The sequence below is a fragment of the Pygoscelis adeliae genome, unplaced genomic scaffold, assembly GCF_000699105.1.
Source record: "Pygoscelis adeliae isolate BGI_AS28 unplaced genomic scaffold, ASM69910v1 Scaffold226, whole genome shotgun sequence".
Classification (NCBI taxonomy): Eukaryota; Metazoa; Chordata; class Aves; order Sphenisciformes; family Spheniscidae; genus Pygoscelis; species Pygoscelis adeliae.
The window spans coordinates 1,796,471-1,797,457 of NW_008824983.1; the positions used below are offsets into that span (position 1 = coordinate 1,796,471).

At 60.5% G+C, this 987-nt stretch overlaps 1 protein-coding gene across 1 annotated transcript in view; it reads right to left on the reverse strand.

The window, feature by feature from the left end:
* The window catches only part of EVX1 (even-skipped homeobox 1), a 3,579-nt gene that overhangs the window by 2,047 nt on the left and 545 nt on the right, over positions 1-987 (reverse strand). Inside the window, exon 2 of the mRNA XM_009325749.1 lies at positions 493-569. Coding sequence (XP_009324024.1) covers positions 493-569 — 77 coding nt within the window. The remainder of the gene's footprint in view (positions 1-492; positions 570-987) is intronic.

Below are 987 nucleotides of genomic sequence, written 5' to 3' on the forward strand. Positions count from 1 at the left end.
CGACCCGGCAAGGGTCCAGGAGCGGAGCAACCGGCAGGCAGGGACACTGCTCCCTCCGAGGGGAAGGTGAGGCCTCGGGGACTCTACTTCCAAAGCCCAGGATGGGATATTTTCAACGAGCCTCTAAGGGACGAGAGAGGGCAGACAGCGCTCTCCGCGCTTCCCGGCTTCTTCTTGAAGTGATGGAGGAATGGGGAGGGGGGAGAAGTGGGTTGTTGTCGGGGTAGGGGGGGGCTCTGCCGGGCTGGGAAGGTGGGAATAAGGAGTGGGGGCAGGGGGAAAAGGGGCCTGGCCACTGCGTTTGCTTTCAAATGCAACTCTCCCTCATTGTGCCCGAGACCAAAGGCAATTAATTCATTGGGACCATTTCCGAGCTGGCGCCACCGAGACATAGAAGTGACAAGGAAGGTAATTTGGGCCCCTCCCCTTCCCCCCCCCCCCTTTTTTTTCTTTTTTTAACCCAACGTGCAAACAAGGACCTCGCTGCCGCACTTGGGGGAAGGCAGGAGTCGGCGACCGATTTTACGGTCTTTATGGGCGCTTCCGCACTCGCCCGGGCACATTTCACCCTGCAAAACCACAAACAGCTCTCGGCCAGAAAACCCGTTTGATCTTGCCCCCCTCCCCAACACATACAAAAAAACCCGCCGGTGGGGAGGATCGGAAGGGATTTCCTGGAGCATGCACTGTCCAGGCGACGGGCGAGATTAAAAAAATAAAAACGATGGAGGGGAGAGAGTGGGTGGTGGTCCTGGCCAAGGGGGTCCTACGGGACAAGCTGCAGACCTGATGCATCCACGGCGGGAAGCCTGGCTCCCCTCCAGGGACACGGGGGCTGCCCGGTGTCGTGTCCTCTGACTCCCAAACAAGCCTCCCGGTGGCAGGGAGCTGAGGAGTCAGCCAGGAAAGGAGATCCCCACACACACACACCGACTTCGCTGCCCCTCGCTCAGCTGGCGGGGGGAAGACCCCCTCCGGCAGCCCCCC